The sequence below is a fragment of the Mesoplodon mirus genome (genome assembly GCF_964341445.2).
Source record: "Mesoplodon mirus genome assembly, chromosome: 4".
Lineage (NCBI taxonomy): Eukaryota > Metazoa > Chordata > Mammalia > Artiodactyla > Ziphiidae > Mesoplodon > Mesoplodon mirus.
This window is the reverse complement of record NC_138979.1, coordinates 20,578,442-20,597,616: the sequence shown is the minus strand read 5'-3', so window position 1 is coordinate 20,597,616 and position 19,175 is coordinate 20,578,442. Positions and strand designations below refer to the sequence as shown.

At 41.7% G+C, this 19,175-nt stretch overlaps 2 protein-coding genes across 4 annotated transcripts in view; both read right to left on the bottom strand.

Annotated features, from left to right (window-relative positions):
• Positions 1-19,175, bottom strand: part of USP6NL (USP6 N-terminal like) — a 149,807-nt gene that overhangs the window by 89,130 nt on the left and 41,502 nt on the right. The gene's annotated exons all lie outside the window — the stretch shown is intronic.
• On the bottom strand, positions 1,216-3,477 carry LOC309803007 (polyadenylate-binding protein 4-like; the record flags this gene model as incomplete). Its single annotated transcript, XM_082618854.1, has 1 exon — positions 1,216-3,477. Exon 1 carries the CDS (start codon positions 3,196-3,198, stop codon positions 1,216-1,218), a length of 1,983 nt encoding a protein of 660 aa, XP_082474980.1. The 5' UTR covers positions 3,199-3,477.

Below are 19,175 nucleotides of genomic sequence, written 5' to 3'. Positions count from 1 at the left end.
TTAGCTTCCTTCAAGGTTTTAACTGACAGCCCATAAAGTAACCTCTAAATAAAGTAAAGGATCATTATAATAAGAACAATGATAGCAGTTGACACTAATCATGCCCCCTGGGCCAGGTATCACACAGATCAGCCGCAGCTATTTATCCCACTCTCCACCATTTGCAAGCAATACTCCAACCCACGCAGGCCTTCTTTCAGTTCCTAGTAACCCCGCCACCACCCCACCTCTGTTTTTTGCGTCAGGACCATCGAACTCCAGCCGGAGCTCTCCTCTCTATGCTGACTGGCTGACTCCCACCACTCTTCCCCTGTCAACCTAAGAGCTACCCGTTCAGGGAGCGCTCCCTTCAGTGGTTCTCTTATGGTGCCTTGATATCTTCCTTGACAGAAAGTACCACAACTGTAAATTATTTGTTTGTTTGCTTTCTGTCTTCTCCACTGGACCCAGAGGTCAGTCCATGTCATTTTATTTTCCACTGTAAACCAGTGGTGATACAGTACCCGACACCAAACTGACGCTCACTAAACTTACTGAATGACTAACAGAATGAACGAGAACTTCCTAATTTAATCCTAATCAAAACCCTAGTGACATAGGAACCACTGCAGACTTAGTGAGGGTGACACTGGCCATTACACAGCCATGAGGTGGTGGTGCCACAAATCACACCCAGGCCTCTCAGTCTCCAAATCTTGGGCATCTAACTGTATGTTAACATCTGTACGTAGTTCTATAATGGATTGTTTAGGTCTATTCATCTAGTCTTAAGCTATTGGTCAGCTCCTATCACAAACTCAAGGACTGTTCAGATTACTTCCCTGGAATTTTGTTTGATCAAATATTCTTTGAAATAAGTGGGCCAGCTCAATTGTTTTTTTGTTTGTTTGTTTGTTTTATGGAGATTTTTTCTTTATTGAGAAACTTAAGACTTGGGTACATCAAATAAAACCAGTTTCTGGGGGGGAAAAATCAAAACTCACAATAGAAAAAAAAAGTTAACACTGTTTGGGCCATATCAGAACCCAGAGAATATATTCTTTTAATTGAAAAATTCTAGGTGCTTCATAATTGACCTTTTGATACAAAATGACCTATTAAATTTGCAATTAGTGGTTCTTGGTGTTGAGGTCCACAGGACAAGCTAGGACGTCTTCAAACCCTGAGCTGAATTCCATGAGGGTTTATTTGGCTTTTGGATCGGTTTGTCCTTGTCTAAGAGGTAGCAGCAGCGACAGCGCCCACCTTCTGGGCAGCTTCTTTCTTGGCATGAGCCTGTAGGACCGCCACAGCTTCATCCACCTTGGAGCGGAGAGACTCGGGGGACTCCAGCATGTGCAGCAGCTCCGAGTTGTCAATCTCCAGCAGCATCCCCGTAATCTTCCCAGCCAGGTTTGAGTGCATCGTCTGGATGAGCGGGAACAAACGTTCACCCAGCATCTGTTTCTGTTCCTGCGGGGGTGCTGCGGCCAGCATGGAGGCGGTCAGCGGCTCCTGCCCCTGCACGTGGACCGCAGGCTGGGGTGCCTGCAGGAGCTGGATGGCGGGGTGAGGGCTGCGGACACTGGAGGTGTACTTGTAAGGTGCAACAGCCCGAGGAGCAGCGGCAGCAACAGCGGCACGAGGCGCTAGGCTCTGCACAGCTGTGGGAACACCTCCAGACTGGCAGCTGTCAGTCAGCCCTTGCTGGGCGGCACCAGCCCCACCAAAGTCCATAGCCAAGCGGTCCGGGCACTCAGACCCGACTCTCTGAGCGGTAGTAGGGAGGCCACGAGAGGCCGGAGCATTACCAGTTGGAGCCAGATGGCAAAGAGCTGGACGAGGCCCAGACTGGCATATAGCACTTGGCATTCCTTGGAAGCCTTGAGGTCTCCCACCTTGCTGCCAGCGTGGATTAGGCCTCATCTGTGCTAACTGGTTAGGTGTGTAATATGGAGGTCTTCCCTGAGCCTGTGGAACTGCTGGCACAAAGTAGCCCCCAGCTGCAGGCTGGAACTGATTTAAGATGGCACTGGCGGGGAGCACTCTCATCCCGGCCACCCGCTGCATATATTGGTTGGTCAGGTGAGCCTTTCTCTCTTCTTTTCTCTGGGCCAGGGCGACATACAGTGGCTTGGAGCCCACGATGCGTCCGTTCATCTCCGTGACTGCTTTGGTTGCCTCTTCAGGGGATGAAAAGCAGACAAAGCCAAACCCTTTGCTTCTCCCATCCTCCAGCATCACCTTAGCACTGGTGATTGACCCAAAAGGAGAAAACTCTTTCCTTAACTTCTCATCATCAATGGTGTCATCCAAGTTCTTAATGTAGAGGTTCACCCCCTGATACCGACTAATTCTCTCCTGTTTCAGCTGTTCAAATCTTCGCTTTAACTCGGCCTGCCGTTCCACTTTCTTCTGTGCACGGCCGACGAAAATGACTTTCCCACTGATTTCTTTTCCATTCATCTCCTCCACGGCCTTATTGGCATCCTTGTGTTTTTCGTAACTCACAAAGCCAAAGCCTTTGGATTTCCCACTTGGATCTCTCATCACCTTGACACTTAGAGTCTTACCAAACTGGCTGAATAGCTCTTTCAGACTCTCATCATCCACCTCTTCCCCGAAGTTTTTGATATAAACATTGGTAAATTCCTTAGCTTTGGCTCCAAGCTCAGCTTCCTGCTCTTTTCGAGACTTGAATCTGCCCACAAACACTTTGCGGTCATTGAGGAGCATGCCATTCATCTTCTCGATGGCCTTGTCGGCAGCCTCCTGGGTCTCGAAGTGGACAAAGGCATAATAACCCTTAGAGCCGTTCTCATCACACACCACCTTGCAGGACAGAATGTTTCCAAAAGCAGAAAAAGTATCATAAAGTGCCTTGTTATCTATAGATTTGTCCAGGTTCTTGATGAAGACATTTCCCACGCCAGATTTTCTCAAAGAGGGATCCCTCTGAGACCACATGATTCGGATTGGCTTTCCCTTAATCACATCAAAGTTCATGGTATCCAAGGCCCGCTCAGCGTCAGCCGGCTGCTGGAAGTTGACGTAGGCATAACCCAGGGAGCGGCGGGTGATCATGTCGCGGCAGACCCGGATGGACAGCACAGGCCCCGCAGGACTGAACTTTTCGTACAGCATGGCCTCGGTGACGTCCGAGTGCAGGTCACCCACGTACAGGGAGGCCATGGGGTAGCTGCTGGCCGCAGCGTTCATCTCCCCAGCCCGCAGTACTCCGAGCCCGGCCAGGAGGACTTCTTAGGGGGGGCCACACAGGACAAAAGGGGCTCCGCTCCGAGCCGCGGCCCACAGGTGGCAGTGAAGCTCAGAGAAGCTGGAGTCGGCTCCGAGGGCCGGAGAGGAGTGCGGGGACGACTCGGCCGAGACTGCCCAACCACAGACAAAAGGCTCTCAAAAACAATATGGCCCTCCCTGGGAGTTTGTTAATTTTCAGCTGTCCTGGTCTGGAAGCTCCCAATTTCAAAAAATGAAAACAGGGACTGTCCTCCAAATTACAAAAATTCTTCCCGAGGCAACCCAGTGGTACCCACGGCGGCCTCCGGAACGTGCGTTTCTCTATAAATATAGGCCTCAGGCTTCCGGCGGTTTAAGATTACAGCAACCCGGGGAAGAGGGAAACCAAATATTTGTCGGTGCCGACTCGGCAAGCCCCGCGCGGCCGGAGCGCTCAACCGCCTCCCACGCCGGGCCGGTGAAGGGCAGCGCGGACACGTGGAACGCGGAGGCCGGCGCGCGTGGGGCGAGGGCGGCGGGCGCGGGGCTGCCACGCGGCGCGGCCGAGTGGCGGGCTGAGGCGCGTGGACGCAGGCGCGCGAGCGGCTCACCACCGGACCGACGGACGGGGACCAACGAACGCCCAGGTGCGGCGACGGCGGCGACGGCGGCGGGCAGGCCGGAAGCGTGCAAAAGTGACTTCCCCGCGGGTTCTCCGAGGAGGATTCGCTCTTTTTTTCTTTCTTTCTTTCTTTTTTTAAGATTTTAAAGCGTTTTCGGGTTTTTTTTTTAAATCTTTTTCTTTTTATCCCCTTCAGGCTGCTAGGCCCGAAAGCTGCGGAGAGACGGGCCAGCTCAATTGTTGAGCAGAAATATTTACGAGACCTGATGGTACTTCCTGGAACAGGCTTTAATTGGGTACAACTAAATTTATAGTACATTCCCAACAACAGGTGCATATTTTCACTGAAGTAAACGATACAGTATTTATACATTCACCCTATTAACCGCAGAGCTTGCTGTCTCACGGCTCTTACACACGACCAGCTCTCACCCTACCGTACTTCCTGCCAAGACTAAACAACAAAATGCCAGCCATCGTAAGCAAAAGGCTTGAATATGCCTAGAGGCGTGGCATATACACACCAATTAAGACAAAACAAAGGTTATATTCAGCAATGTGAGACTTACTACAATAATTCTATTCATCAGGAAAAAAGAAAAAAAAGCCAGAAAAAGAACAGCAGAATAAAAGGGTTCTGAATGACAGTGAACTTGAACAAGTGAGTCAGGATAGTGAGTCATTCTTAAGTGTATACCTCAGAACTGTGAACAGATACTACCGTAAGTCCTAAGATGCTAATTATAATCTCTGTCAAAATAAGGAAATAATGTTGCTTTATGTTGAATTCCTGTTTTCAATGGGGTTAGAGTTTTGCCACCTACATTAGAACTGTACATGGTTTTAAGACTAGTTCCTGAAATACCATCTATGGAGAGGGGCAGGCAGGGAGTATACAATGGAATATATGAGGATACAATAGCAACCACAGGTTTGGTAAAGTTTGGTAATATCCTTTAGGGTGGGAATACGATACAGAAATTCTTTTATGTTGGTGTAATACAATTCACATTATGCAGAGAATTCATTCACACCAAGAGGAAGCATGCCGATTAAACATACTCTTTTTTTTTTTTTTTTTTTTTTGCGGTATGCGGGCCTCTCACTGTTGTGGCCTCTCCCGTTGCGGAGCACAGGCTCCGGATGCGCAGGCCCAGCGGCCATGGCTCACGGGCCCAGCCGCTCCGCGGCATATGGGATCCTCCCAGACCGGGGCACGAACCCGTATCCCCTGCATCGGCAGGCGGACTCTCAACCACTGCGCCACCAGGGAGGCCCAAACATACTCTTAACTTTAAGTAATGAAACATTTTTTTCTTTCAAGAAACGCTTCCTAATTTACCTATTTCCACCAACAGCATCACCATGCCAGACCCTAAGTTCAAAAGCTTAGAGTCATTTCTCACATATCTTTTTCTTTCACCCCTCTACATGTAATTTCTCACTAATTTCTGAATATTGTTTTTCAATCATTCCTTGCTTTTTTCATTTCCCCCGCTACCACATTAGTCTACAACCATATTTTGTTCGTGGAATTATATTTGTTGAATGGAGAGAATACGCTGTTACAAGACAATGTCCAGTAATTCCCAGGTATGGTCTACTGGGATCATTTGGTAGGTATGTCATTAGTAACTTGCCAAGCATAACAACACCTGAATTCAAATCTCTCCCTGTAGTAACATTCCTCTGACTAACTTGGATTTCCATGTTTCCTTGTGCAGGAAATAAAGTGATGGCATTTGGGCAACTATGCCAGATATAACCGATAACCTGTCCACAAGACTACTCACTCAGGTGAATGTCTCATTATATATGTTACAATTATATAAAAGACTGAAAAACAACAACAAATTGATCATATTCAATATTTTTGAGTAAACTCATCTGGCTCTCAGTTTCATAGGTATAACCAACTGAAGACCTAGATTTTTTTATAATCCTTGCATAAAAGAAGGCAGCCTTGGGGGATCATAATTAGAGAATCTTAAAAGAATTCTAGTGCAACTCCATATCCTCAGAAGAACTTTTAACAGACTACTAAAGCTAAAGCATATAGCTCATTATCAATTATGGATATCATTAATTATACATCACATTAAATTTGCTGAATAGTTTGTTGTCCTTCTACACTAAACTTCCTGCATGCTGTCTTCATGCTCACTCAGCTCAGTTATTCATTCACAACTTCATTCAACATATTAGAGAGAAACTTGAAACCATCTGCTTGGTCAAAACTAGACAACTTCTTAGTAGTAGGAAAGATTAAGGAATAGTCACCAAAAAAGATATATGGAGCCCAATAGTACAAAGCCAGCAAGTATGATACCCAATGTGATACAACAGCAATTAAAATTTGTTACCATTTTTAATACCTCTTTATGATATAACCATAGCAACTATGGATGGATGGTAAATCTACACATTTCTCTAAATATATTATACTTAGCAAAGGAAATTAAAGTGCTGTGAATAACACTCCACTTCAAATAAAACTTATGATTTTAAAAGCAAATTTTAAATTGACTTTCTGCCAATGTTAAATTGAAGTCACGGGGCTGAAAGTCTGACTACAGTGAATTTAAAAGAAAAGTGGAAGAGGAGAAATTGAAGACAGTGAGTACAGACAACTCCTTGGAGGAGATTTACTGCAAAAGGGAAGAGAGAAATGGAACAGCTGCCGACAAGAGGAGCGGAGTCAAATTAAGTACTGTTTCATCTGATGAGAGAAATAACAGCACGTGGTATAACGATGGGAATGATGCATTAGAGGAAGAAAACTGAGGACAAGAGAAAGAACAGAGCTGAGTGAGCAACGTTTATGAGCGTATGAGGAGAGAGAGCTTAGTGCACAGGAGGGGGCTCGCTTTACGTGGGAGCAGACGGCTCACATGTGGCGGGAACCGGCAGAGTCCATGCGTTCAGCTGATGTGATGGAGGAACTGCCAGGGAGTCTGTTCGTCCGTGGAAGCAACATGCTTCAAGTTTCTCAGTTAAAAAAGGAGATGATAATCAGCTGAGAATTGATATGGTAAACAGATGCTGAAGGTTTGAGAAAGGCAGGGGAACTGAGAGTCACCGATACGAATGAAGTAGGAATAATATGGTATGACTGCCAGGCAGCATTAAAAGCCCACCTAAAGTCCATGATCAGGAATTTAAAGTACAGCTATTCAGAGGTGGTGTATTCTCCAGCCACATCCAGCTGCACAGGTGAAAGCAAAGTGGGTGTAAAGCTGGCTAGAGCCTATTGGGAAGAGGTCAGATCAGCCACCAAAACCACTCTGAAGCCCTGGACTCTTCTCCCCCTCTTCCCCTGCCACCCCCTCACCGCCCCCCCCCCGCCGCCCCTGCCTAAATTCCTCTTCTACAGGGATAAGCGCTAGAGCCCCTGTACAGAGGAACACCATCATCTCAGGGGCTCCTTTACCAACAGGGTTCCCTTGGGTCTCTCTCCTTGTCATCACTCCCTCTGACATCAAGTTCTCCCACGAGTGATCACATCCTTTCCCAAAATGATGAATCCTCTGTCTATGTCCCTCTACCCTGTACTACCTAGATGCTAAACTCCTATCCCGATTGCTTTCCGGATGTCTACACTGGGTATCTACAGGATAAATCCCAATGTATCTAAAACAACCCTTGACAGTCTGGTCCTCACCTGTGGTTGTGGAATTCCAAACACATCTCCTCAAACCACTGCCCATCCACGGACTCCATAATCAAGGCACACTGTATTTCTTCCCCAAACACACCCAGCCCTTTAACAACCCCACACCTCTAAGATTATTGCATCTAATTCACCTCATTAACTTTATATAAACTGTAGCCACTTAATCCTAAACAAGTTGAAAGTTACAGCATACTGAAGTTATATATAAATACCTAAAGGACTCAAAAAGATCTACCCCCCTCAGCTACAAATATAGACCAAATACAGTGAATTTCTTCTGGAATTCTTTTTTTAACAATGTCTAAATTCAAACAATGTCTAAATTCAAATTCTTTTTTAACAATGTCTAAATTCAAACAATATTTTGCTTAATATTGGGACATGTTTTGTAACTGTCTAGATGATATATTCAGGTCAACTACTAACATTATTTTTTTTAACCTACTTCTGAAAAAAATCATGAAAAAGCAATACAAAAAAACATGAAGTCAAACTTCATTACATACTTAGAATCATGACAGTACAGTTTTCAAAATATCTGAAATAAGAGGCTGCCAAATCCCCTAAGCTAAAGGTCCAAGTATGACAGTGTAACGAAGGATAAAGTCCCCTGAAGAAATAGATTTATGTGTGTGTGTACCTACAGGTACTGTATAGGCAGTATATATAGTACAATATACAAACTAGTTTTTCAGGGACTTTCTGAAGATTATAAATAAATCTGTAAATGCTTTAGGATTCTTTTTTAATTAATTAATTTTTTTTGGCCGTGTTGGGTCTTCGTTGCTGCACATGGGCTTTCTCTACTTGCGGTGAGCAAGTACTACTCTTTGTTGCAGTGCACAGGCTTCTCATTGCGGTGGCTTCTCTTGTTGCGAAGCACAGGTTCTAGGCACACGGGCTTCAGTAGTTGCAGCGCGTGGGCTCAGTAGTTGTAGTTCACGGGCTCTAGAGTGCAGGCTCAGTAGTTGTGGCGCACGTGCTTAGTTGCTCCGCGGCATGTGGGATCTTCCCAGACCAGGGCTCGAACCCGTGTCCCCTGCATTAGCAGGAGGATTCTTAACTACTGCACCATCAGGGAAGCCCCAGGATGTTTAAATTAAAGGAAACATTTACTGACCCAAATAATAACTTCTTATCTTAAAAACACATGATCATGGAAATTACTACTTCAAAAATATCATAAAAATAAGGATATGGCTGATTTAGTCCTTTTTTGAGTACAATAAAACAGCAACTTTAAGATCATTTTCCGCACCACTCAGGAATCCAACATCCAAAGTGAACACAACACAGTGTATTCCAAGCACCACAGTCAGATTTTCTATAGCTTAGAGAGTTAGGATCACGCTGGAGAAATACAAAGTCTCATTTTGACCTCAAGTATTAGAGTTTAATGTTTACGGAGCTACAAACATGCATATCACCTAAGTAACATTACACTACAATAATACACGGAAATACCATGCATTAAGCCCAAATCTACTTCGCTTTCTTAAACAATACAAAGTACAACCTAAATCTTAATCAAACATCTTATAATCACAGATATTGCAAACTGATTATGAAGAGAGATAACTGCTTCCAACTGGGTGGGGAGGGGAGCCCCTTCTCACTCCCGATCATGAACACCAGTTCCACCACCGACCAGCAATTTGATCTTAACCTCTCTCAGCCTCATTTCCAATAAGGGAAGACTGAGACACCACCATGCCGTGTAAGGTTGTTTGAAGGATTTAACGTTGAGTCTATTGATATAAAGCAAGCAGTATTTGCACACGGCAAAAAGACTGAATGACAGACCTATAAAATATTAACAGAGATCCTTCCTGAGTAAGGAAATAACAGAGGATTTAAAAAAAATTTTCCCCTTGTGTGTTCTGTGTTGTTCAAGTTTTCCACACTAAGGATAATAATTCTATAAAAATAAAAGGAAAAAATAAACTGTTTTGTTATAAAAAAGTATAATACATTATGCAAATCTCAAATTTCACATTATCCTCCATAATAAGTCACTATTTGAATACTGTGGGCCAGATACATTACACAAATTTTCTCCACTTAATCTATGAACGTGTCAACTAGGCATTTATATAAAATATGTACTAATACTAAGCAAAATAAGCTTTTAAATGTAAGAAAACTGAGGATCAGGAAGGTCACTTAGCTAAGTACATGACAGAGCCAGGATTCAAACCCCAGCCTGATGTGTATGCACTACATACTATGTTACATGGGGTTAATTATTAACTTGTCAGCAAAGATAAGAATCATCTTACCATTAAGGAACAGAAAGAAAATCCAAATGCTCAGGGACTTTTTTCCTATATAACCCTGTCCTAAAACACCCTATCTCCTTTCCTTACTGCTGTAATAAGTTTCTCTAAAAGAGTGACACTGATGGGTTATCTGCTTTTTAAACATCCCTAGGTTTAGCAAACTTCCTGTATCAAGCCATCTCAAACAACTAAAACACAGCTGAAAACAAAGGTAAACAAAGAAGAAAAAAAGAGCTCTAAACAGTAAAAAAAAAAAAAAAAAAAAAATGTTCAAATAGCAGTAAGCTAAAGTTCATGTACTTTACCCACAAAGTCTCTCAAAACCTTCATTCAGAACTAATTGATCCTGTTTTTATTCAGAACTATTTTTAGACACAATTAAACCAGGTTGCCGGTTGCTTCATTCCCAAGTCAAAGAAGATTACAGCAGAAATTAGAAATAGGAAGAACTGTTAGAGGCAGATACACTGATAATACACAAAAAGTACAGCCTGCCTAAGAAGTCAAAGTTTAAAAATTTATAAGGAAGTGTTAAAAATCACTTAATCTAAATCTATTGAGTATATTTAAGCAGTCCTGACTATCTCATTAGGACTTGAGTGACTAAGAAAAAATATTTAGTATACTATATGCATAAAATGGCAAAACAAGATGTTATGCAGTTTCATCCAGAATGGTTAAAATATAAAAGTATGTGCTTCAAACATCCAAAAAAATCACATTATACAATACTTCACTTCCTAATTGAACAGTTACTACAGGCTTGTAAACTATTCAAGCAATACAGATGTATATAAAGAAAAGTGAAATCTCCTCCTATATTCTCCCTTCCCAAACCCACTTCCCACTGTTAATGTTTTCAGTGTTTTTCAATAAAGTCTTTCTCTTCTGCATAGGCCAAAACAGATATAATCATACCACACACATACACACATGCACAAGAACACATACAAAAACACATACATATGTATTGGAGGGCGGGCAGTAGAACCATATTATGCATAATGTGCTGCTGTTTTATATATATATATTTGTGTGTGTGTGTGTGTGTGTGTGTGTGTGTGTGTGTGGTATGCGGGCCTCTCACTGTTGTGGCCTCTCCTGTTGCGGAGCACAGGCTCCAGACACGCAGGCTCAGCGGCCATGGCTCATGGGCCCAGCCGCTCCGCGGCATGTGGGATCTTCCCAGACCGGGGCACGAACCCGTGTCCCCTGCATCGGCAGGCAGACTCTCAACCACTGCGCCACCAGGGAAGCCCTGCAGTTTTATATTTCATGGCTGTTTTCCAGGTCTATTTACATAAATCAAGCTTATTATTTTTACTGGCTGCCTGTACTGTACTCTACTGTATGGATATACCATGATGTACGAGCCTTTCTCCCACTGACAGACAGATAATTTCTAGTGGTTTGATATTACGTAAACAACACTACAGCGAAGATCTTTCTGCACATATGCAGGGACAGCATTTCTACAGAATAGAGTCACAGATTTGTACTGATGGGCCAGATGAAACACAACCTTTAATTCCGAAAAAGAATATCACATTGCCCATCAAAAAAAAAGTATACCAATTTGTTCTCTTACAATGTGTCAGTACCTCTTACATAAGACAGGGCTTCAGGGTCTTAGGCACACATGACATTTCATATCTGCACTCTCCAACAAACTTTGCTAGTTGCCTATGCTATATTTCCACATCTTCCTTACTAAGAGAACCCCGTATCTTTTCAGCAAGAATGTTTCAAGTAAAAAACTACTTGCTTCCCAGGCCCCTTTGCAGCTGCTGATAGCACGTGACATAATTCTAGCTGACGGTTTAAGGAAAAGTTTTTGCTTCCCTTCTGCAGGTGACACTCATTCTGGATTTCCCCCTTTCCTTTTTCTTCTGGCCTGGCTCTTGCACCCAAGTATGGAGAAGCAGCAGTTATCTTGCCAATATGAGGACAAAGATTGTGTGTGACTGAGGAGAAAAATGAAAAGATCTGGGTTGCTCAAGGCATTTCTTGCCCACTGTACCTGCCATACTAGCCACCCTGGACTGTTCCAGCCATTCTGCCTGCTTTTAAATTACTTGCATCTAAACATAATTCTGACAATAGTTGTCTGATTATCAGTGACATTCAAAACCCTTTCATATGTTAATAGCCATTTGTACTTCTTCTTCCGTAACTTGTCTGTTATATCTACTAAATGTCCATTTGGTTGTCTCTTGATCTGTAAACACAGAATTTTATAGAACACAACCATATGGGAACTAATTTCTCAGTGTCTCAGTTTTATTAGGCATTAGTAAATAAGTTTTGGAGAAATAAAAGTATTGGTCTTTTGGTAGTTTCCTGAAAAACTAGACATCTACTTATCATTCAATCCACCAATCATATTCTGGATAGTTATCTCAGAGAAATGAAAACTTATGTCCACACACACACAAAAAAACTGTATATGAATGCCCATAGCAGCTTTACTTGTGTTGGTCAAAATCTTGAAAAAATCCAAATATCCTTCAATGGGTAAATGGTTAAACAAACTCTGGTACATCCATACTATGGGATACTACTCAGCAATAAAAAGAAACAAATGATTGATATATGAAACAGTTTGCATAGACAGTGGCAGGGGGTGGGGAGCCAATCCCCCAAAGTAACATATTATTACATTTATATAATATTCTCAAAATGACCAAATTATAGATACAAGAAACAAATTAGTGGTTGCAAGGGGTTAGAGAAGGGCAGGGAAGGTGAGGGGAGTAGGGTTGACTATAAAGGGGTAGCTTTGTAAGTGACAGAACAATTCTGTATCTTAATGGTGATGGTGGTTACAAGGATCCTACATATGTGGTAAAACTGCATAAACTATACACCACACACACACACACACACAAGTGCATATAAAACTGGTGAAATCGGAATAAAGTCTGTGGGTTGCATCAATGTCAGTATTTTGGTTTTGATATTCGACTATCATTCTGTAACATTTTACCATTGGAGGAAACTGGGTGAAAGGTACACGGGACCTCTCAGTACTGTTTTGCAACTTCCTGGGAATCTGTAGTTATTTCAATTTTAGTATATGTGCTGCTGAAGCAAGCAATGTAATTGTTTCAAAACTTTAAAAGTATTTGGTCCTATTTTTGAAAACCCCATAATCAATAAACCCTTTCTCACTTTTCAATGTTCTCCCAGCAGAGTCTGGGTAACCTTTCAATTCCACTCCAAGCCCCTCATTTTCAGTCAAGGTTTCACATGACAGTCAGAATGCATGAGAAAGTCACCGCTTCTCCCACCCAATTCTGTACACAGACAACTCCTAGACGCTGAGAGTTCAGCCCATGGGACTCCAGGACTATCCAGTACAACCATTCCAAAAGTCTGTCCTTGATACTTTTTATTGTTCACTTTAAAGAAAGATAAGGGCTCTCACAATTATTTAAAATGTAAAGAAATATTTAAATGTTCTAAAGTAGTAATTTATTAGATTAGCCTAAATCACATTTTCAAAGTACAGCTTCTATATTGTATCAGATGTCTTCTGGGTAACTGCAGTGATGAAAACAGCAGATGTTCAGGTAACAGTCATTAAAAGCTCTCCATAACTAAGCAACATAATGACCTTTATTAATCACTGCATCTGGTGTCTGCCAAATGGGAGAGAAACAATACTTAAGCAGCCAATTTTTAAAGGGTAACAAGTTATCTGAATGAAGATATTGCAGCACTTGTAAATTACATTTAAATTATATCAAGACAGTGGTACAAACAGTTAATTCCAAGTAGCATTCTAAGCATAATAAGTCACTGCAAACCTAACTGTTCTCTAGAGAATGTTTATAGTATCTACTGGGGGCTTCCCTGGTGGCGCAGTGGTTGGGAATCCACCTGCCAACACAGGGGACATGGGTTCAAGCCCTGGTCCGGGAAGATCTCACAAGCCGTGGAGCAACTAAACCCATGTGCCACAACTGCTGAAGCCCGCACGCCTGGAGCCCATGCTCTGCAACACGAGAAGCCACCGCAGTGAGAAGCCTGCTCACTGCAACAAAGAGTGGTCCCCGCTCGCCGCAACTAAAGAAAGCCTACGCGCAGCAATGAGGACCCAACATAGCCAAAAATAAATAAATACATAAATTTATTTTAAAAAAATCTACTGGGCAGTCTGTTTCAGTAATAAAATAATATAAAGTGAGAATTGAGTCCTCTCAATAATTAGGTAACTGATTAAGTATACCAATTACCTATTACCCATAGGTGTATTCATCACTTTGATGGTAAGCTACAGAGAAACAAATACCAGACAAGCTCACAAACCACTGCATTCTTCAGAATTCACTTTTCTCCAAAATGATAAATGAACTGTGGTCCTTGTCCTCAAGAAGCCCACACTGTAATGAAGCCACAGCACTTTGAAAAGTACCCAGAAGTACCATGTTATAGGGTAACAAGTAGTGATATATGCAGAGGGAGACTCTAAATCATTCCCAAGTAGAACCTGGTGCCTCTGTCCTACAGTTCCCAACTATCGCCCAGGCCACCTCCAAAAAACCCAAGACCACAACACAGAATAATGAATCGAAGTCTCTAAGATGTCTGAGTATCTCCAGTTACAATGCAAGACCATTTATGTATGAATTTTATTCACATTACTGGTTTTATAATATCCACTCTTTTCTCCTTCAACATAATACAAGGCAACTTGCACAACATAAATGCAATATATGCAATACAGTACATGCAATCCAAAATGCAGCTATCCATAGATAATTATGGATTTGCCACTGATGTTGTTATATATTAAGCAACTAGTAGTAACAAATGGGAATTCTGTATGACCTTAGACCACAAGCACACACCATTCTATGGTAAGAGGTTTAGAGTTTTTACACTTTTTTCCTCATACGGAGAAAATAACCTGTTTAAAGTGAAAAAATACCTAATTGTACCAAATGTCATTATATAGAAACATAAAAACTAAGTTTTGCTTTTTATAATACATGGTACTTTTTTTCCTCTTGAATGACTTTTTTTCCCTTTGTTACGTTCATGTGATAAGCATTTGTGTATAATCAGGAAAAACACAGAAAGAAGCAACAAACAGCAGACCAAAGAATATGGGAGATAACCTAAAGAAATGAGTAAACCAAGATAAAATCAGCATCCTTTTAGAAAGCATCATCCAGAAAATCACCAAATTCGTCACCAAATGGTGCTTTACACGGCACCACCATGCTGCAGGGTAGTGACTACCATGGTGAGAACCACTGTCCAGACCCCTCCCCACTGAGACAAGTACAGCCCAGTAGCAGAGTCTTAAGAGATGGAGCACATTTCTGATGCTGACATCACAGATGGTAGAATGGGTTTTGAATCCCTTCACTTCAGAGATGACTTGAATGACTGTGTCTTGGTATTAAAAGAAATACTGATTGCATTTCAAAAACAGAAGATTCTTTTACTCAACCTGAACATATCCTGAGCATTTACTAAATGCACGGATAATACTGCTACACGTTCTGGGAGAGCTTATATACCATTTGAAGAGATGAAACCACCACCATTAAATATTTTTAACAACAAAGGCAGTGATTAACTGAAAAATGGAACAAAGGGCTAGAATTGGATGGCAGTGAAAATGAGTTGGGAAGGGCAGGCTGGAATTCCCAAAATGCCTGACAAAGGAAACTGTGCTTCACCCTGAAAGCAGTGGGCACTCCCAATGAATTTTTAAGCCAGAGTGCATGACAGAGACATTACTCTAAATTGCGGCTAAATATAAAAACTCAAATACAAAAAATTATCCAGGCAGGTTGGTATATATAAATTTTTTCTCAAAAGGGCAATAAAACACACATAAAAGACAAAAAGATAATTACTACACATTAATACGTTATGAAGCGTAATAAATCTGAACACGATGAACATTTGTTTATTTAACAAACACATACTACGTGCCTGGTGCTGTTCTAAGCACTTTACAAATGTTGACTCACTTAATCCACATTAACAACCACAGGAGAACTTTTGTCCAAGTCTACATATGAGGAGACTAAGGCACAGGAAAATGAACTAACTTGCCCAAGGTCACATGACTATTCAGGAAACGAACCCAAGCAGTCTGGCTCTACAATCTATCCAGTGCTGTCTAACAGAACTTTCTGTGATGTGGCTGTTGAGCACTTAGGAGGCGACTAGCATGACTGAGGTACTGAATGTCTTATTTTACTTAATTTTAATTATTTAAGTTTAAAGAACCACATATTAACGGCTAGTGTAGCACACTGGACGGAGTTCAGACTCTGCGCCTCATTACAGCAGAGCACTGCATTACTGACAAGCAGGAGAGGAAGGCTAGTCAGGGGGTCCACTGCATTCAATTTTTAAAGTTTAAACAATTCAAAGAAAACCTTTCCAATAATTTAGTTTCAAGCAACAAGGGATTGCAAAATTCACTCTTGACTTTTGAAATTCTTCACCAAAGTTAAGACAAAGATACACTGGCTCTATGAGCTAAATAAAATGGATCCATTTTTCTTTAAAATAGTATTTAAAACAAGGTTATTAAGATCTGTACATACAAGTATATTTCCCTGAAACAAAGTTTTGATAAAACTTTTCTCAATTAACTTTGCCCACAAGACACATACAACTTTGACGTCCAATATTACATAGCTAAATTTAAAGAATAAATTCACTGATTAAAGTTTTCCAAGTACAAATGAACCAACACTACAATAAATCTTAATGAACATCAGTATATTGAATCTGACCATTGTCCACAGAACCCTGTACACTGTCTCAGACATAAACACCTATAAACAAGCTATCAGCCATCTAAGTGATCAGCAGTGCAGCATCAACAAAAATAACAATAATAAAGATAACAAAACCAACAAAAATATTAACGGCAGCTTACATTTAGCCCTTACTAGGGGCCAGCCACTGTGCAGGGTCCTTCCTATGCCTTATCTCAATCCTCACAACACTCCTGTGAAGTACATACTATTATTATCCCTACTTTTCAGATAAAGAATCTGTTGCACAGGGAGGTTAAATAACTTGCCAAAGGTCACACAGCTAGTAAGTAAGTGAGTAGCAAATCCAGGGCTGAGACCCAATCAGCCTGACTGGGTATCCATGTTCTCAATCAGGCTCCCCGTGCTGCAGTTACTCACAGAGCAGTAAATTGTGGGAAATCTCTAAAAGCTCTTCATAATTAAGCCAATTACACAACCCAATTTACTCTGTGTATGTGTTTGTTCAGAAAGAGTAGATGTAGGCAGGCAGGCATTATGAATTTGATATTTTAATCTAAGAGGCTACCACGGAAAAACAAAAATGGCTTTAAGAAAACCAGTAGAATATGAATGTCAGGGCTATATGAGGTCTTAGGGAACAACTCATCATATAATAGATGGAAAACCCTGTGACACAAAGACACTCACTGACCTGCCCAAAGTCGCACGGTGGTATGACCAGATGACAGGTTTTCTGGCTCCCAAATCATCAATGTCCTGCCCACCATATTACTGTAATGGCCGCATGTCTGTTTTAACTTGAGATACAGGCTACTCCTCATTAAGACTGCCCAACCCCAGCACCGAACAAAGTACACTGTAATGGTGTTTGAGGTGCATTTAAAAGACACTTGTTTTTAAAACCACATTGGATACCATACTACTCAGGATTGCTTTGACCGCGAGTAATAAACCAAGAAGTCTAGCAGGGCCTCCCTGGTGGCGCAGTGGTTGAGAGTCCGCCTGCCGATGCAGGGGATACGGGTTCGTGCCCCGGTCTGGGAGGATCCCATATGCCGCGGAGCGGCTGGGCCCGTGAGCCATGGCCGCTGGGCCTGTGCATCCGGAGCCTGTGCTCCGCAACGGGAGAGGCCACAACAGTGAGAGGCCCGCGTACCGCAAAAAGAAAAAAAAAAAAAAAAAAAAAAAAGAAGTCTAGCAGTAAGTCAAACAACTAAATGCAGTACACTAGATGCTATGACTTCAGTTTCTCAAGCTTAAACAGTCAACATGAAGCAAAATATGGGTACAGTTTAAACATAAGCTGAAAGCCATTTTCTATCATACCATTACAAAGTATCTTAAAGGAGAATCACACATTTCTCTGTCCATTGTTAGGTTATTAGCTATAATATTTCACTTATCTAACGATCAGTTTATGACAATCTCAACTATCTAAAACACAGCTAAAAAACAGAATGGAAACAAAAATGTTCAGTAAGCCAAAACATTATTTCAATTAACATTTACTGGTCAATTTAATAAATATAATCATAAGGTACAGTAGAATTTTAAACGTGTAGTAATAGAGGCAAAAGCAAAATACTAAGAGAATACAAAGAAAGGAATGATTAATTCTGACTTAAAAGGGCAAGAGGAGAAAAAGATCAGGGAATGCTTTTTGGCGGGGGTGGCATTTGAGCCTTGGAGGCTGATCTGTAAGGACTATAGTCACTGGAGAAGGAAGGGAAGGACTTGCCGTCCTGATGGAGCAGCACATCTGGGAAACAGCAAGCATTCTAGTGTCGCTGGCATAGAGGGTGCATGGGGAGATCTAGTTAGTGATCATCACAGCTAGAAATATAGGTGAAGTCCCAATTCCAGGTTTTATGGCAAATTATTTCACAAAATGATCACAGACAGCAATGGAAGGATGGAATAGAGAGTTAAATGACCACATACCACTGACCAGTCTTCTCACCTTCTCCCATTATCACCTTAAGAATATTTCCAAACTTCTTCACATGTTTGGCACCTGAGCTCTCCTCCACTATTTATTTTGCTTGAGATGCTTATACACTCTCTTTTTTTCCCCCTAGCTTTTATGCATCCTTTGATACTTAGCTCAAATGAGGGCATCTGTCACTTCACCAAAGAGTTTAATCCCTTCATTCTCCTAATTACCAAATCAGGGCCAGTTCCCCCTTTGGGTTCCCACGACACCTCGTCTACTACAACACCTCTCATACTATTGTAATCATTGACTTTTGTCTCTTACCGCCCCCATATGAGTTCCTTGAGGATACATCTCTGTACCCTTTCATCTAAGATGCAATAAGTGTTCAATGCACGTTTATCAAATAAAATAAATGAGGAGGCTATTTTAATAATCTAGAAGAGAGGTGCTAAGGCATGAAAGTGGGAATGAAAAGGTTAGGACAGATGCCAAAGCTCATATGTTTTACTAACAGGACAGACTTTCAGGGCTTCATTCTAAATCTACTCTTATTTAAAAAATAATTTTGATAAACATGGTCATCAGGTTTTGTAACCTACAAAAAATTGTTTCAATAAAGAACCTGAATCATTAAGAAATGAATAATTTATATTTAGCATACTTCTATTTAGCCAGATAGAGAAACATGTCATAT